The 2,387-nt window shown below is 45.6% G+C and overlaps 1 protein-coding gene across 1 annotated transcript in view; it reads right to left on the bottom strand.

The window, feature by feature from the left end:
- Nucleotides 1–2,387, bottom strand: part of LOC107087414 (collagen alpha-1(XII) chain-like) — a 177,562-nt gene that overhangs the window by 53,208 nt on the left and 121,967 nt on the right. The window contains 1 exon segment of the mRNA XM_015378984.1: nt 665–805. Within this exon segment, the coding sequence (XP_015234470.1) occupies nt 665–805 (141 nt within the window).

Below are 2,387 nucleotides of genomic sequence, written 5' to 3'. Positions count from 1 at the left end.
TTGAATTCCTCCTTCAATACTGGCAGTAATACTGCAGATCGTCACTAGGAGGCGAGGAGTCGAGGAACCGAGATAGCGTGATGTGTAAACGGTCGTCAGAACCGAGCTCGGCCTGGTTAACTGATCCAAGCTCGGACCGGTCTCGACATGGATCGGTTTTTCAAGGGTCGTGTAAAGGGGGTATTCATTTGTACTATAGGGCTAACTGATACAAATTAGTCACATTAGCAAAAATACTTGTGTTTTATCACAACTTTCAAAAGTCTGAGTTGGGTCTTGAACCAACAACCTCAGGAGTGAAAGTCTATCCACATTTTGATCATCACATTGTTTAATCTAATCAAACTAGGTTTAACCAACTAGACTAGAGTCTATCCTAACTCTATCCGACTCTCCTCCAAACTCCCACATCATGACTGAATCCTGGTTCTGTTTAAATGCGTGTCAAAGTTCCGGGCGAGCTGAACATGGTATTGCGGGGTAGCAAGGCTTCGGGCGTAATCTATTTAAGCTTGTCCCCAAAATGAAACGCCCCCTCCCCTACTCGACACGCGCGTCGAAGCCTTGGCTCATCTCATGACATCACCAGCCACGGTACATTGAGCCTCTGCATCCATTTAATCAGCTTCCAGTCAACCATGAAGAAACGTTAAAGGTCACCTACTTGTCTTTCCGCTGTCTTCCTGCCGTATTCCCTCTACGTCAGGGTAGACTGGAACCACAGCCACTTTGTAGAGTGTGTCAGCTTCCAGATTTCTCAGGATGGTGGTCGTGGTTCCACCTGAAACCTCTTCCTGTTCAATATAAGATCAGTTACATCAGATTTGTTCCAGATGGAAAAAAAAAACAGTGTCTCTTTAAATATCATCAGGCTGGATGTTCATACACTGATAAGAATAAATAAAGGGAAAACTGAAATAAAATCTTAGATCTGAATGAATGAATGAAATACTCTCATTGAATATTCACATATAAAGCCTTAAATGGCCAAGCTCCATCTGATACCAGAGATCTGATTGTTCCTTATGTTCCTAACACACCTGAATCAAATAATGAGATGATTGAGANTAAGCCTTAAATGGCCAAGCTCCATCTGATACCAGAGATCTGATTGTTCCTTATGTTCCTAACACACCTGAATCAAATAATGAGATGATTGAGAGGAGTCTGGAGGAACTGACGGCACACTAGGGAGGCAACTAAGCCATTTGTTGGACTAAAAGTTGCAGGATACCGGACAGTCTGTGGTGTAATGTGACCGTGGTGGATGGATCGAGACACCATGTTCAATCGGTTTCAGGTCTGGCGAATGGCGGGGCCGGTCCATAGCTTCAATGCCTCCATCTTGCTGGAACTGCTGACATACTCCAGCTACATGAGGTCTAGCATTGTCCTGCATTAGGAGGAACAACGAGCCAACTGCACCAGCATGTTGTTTCACAAGGGGTCAGCGGACCCCTCATCTCTGTACCTAATGGCAGTCAGGCCACCTCTGGTCAGTTGGAACCTGTCTTCATCTGTGAAGAGCACAGGGCACCCGTGGATTTCCAAAAAAGTTAAAAAAACAATCCACTAGACTTTGTTTCCAAGTTTGAAGATATTTCTCTTCCATCCAGGAAGTTTTTTCAATTGAAATGTCAGAAAAAGTGTTGAGTTCTAGGTTTTATACAGCGGACCAAAAGAGAGATAGAAAATATGCAAATTGAACTGGACCAATGGGTCCGCCCCTTAGGAAACGGCAGTCATTGGGTTCTTTGTTAGCCTGCAGTAACCGATACCCGGTGCCAGTGGAGAATTAGCCAATCCTGGTGTTCTCTGAAAAATGCCAAGCATGCTGCAAGCTGTTGGGCTGTGAGCACGACCCCCATCTGTGGATGTTGGGCCCTCATACCATCCTCATGGAGTCAGTTTCTAACCTTTTGTGAAGACATATGCACATTAGTGGCCTGCTGGAGGTCATTTTGTAGGCCTCGGGGAGTGCTCCTCCTGTTCCTCCTTTCTCAAAAGAAGAGGTAGCGGCGCTGCTACTTTTGGACACTACGCTAACAGACACAGCTAACCTTCTAGCCAGCGCTTCCATTGATGTGCCATCCAGGATGAGCTGCTCTACCTGAGCCACTTGTGTGGGTTGTAGAGTCTGTCTCATGCTACCATGAGTCTGAAAGCACCGCCAACATTCAAGAGTGACCAAAACATCAGCCAGAAAGCAGAAGGACCGATGGGTGACCTGTGGTCCCCACCTGAAGAACCAATCCTTTATTGACTGGGTCTTGCTAATTGCCAATAATTTCCACCTGTTGCACGACAGCATGTGGAATTGATTGTCAGTCAGTGTTGCTTCCTAAGCGGACCGTTTGATTTCATATTGTGTTGTTTTACGTGTTCCC

The sequence above is a fragment of the Cyprinodon variegatus genome, unplaced genomic scaffold (genome assembly GCF_000732505.1).
Source record: "Cyprinodon variegatus isolate N-32 unplaced genomic scaffold, C_variegatus-1.0 Scaffold183, whole genome shotgun sequence".
Taxonomy (NCBI): domain Eukaryota; kingdom Metazoa; phylum Chordata; class Actinopteri; order Cyprinodontiformes; family Cyprinodontidae; genus Cyprinodon; species Cyprinodon variegatus.
The sequence above is the reverse complement of the archived record's forward strand: the minus strand, read 5'-3'. Positions and strand labels throughout refer to the sequence as shown.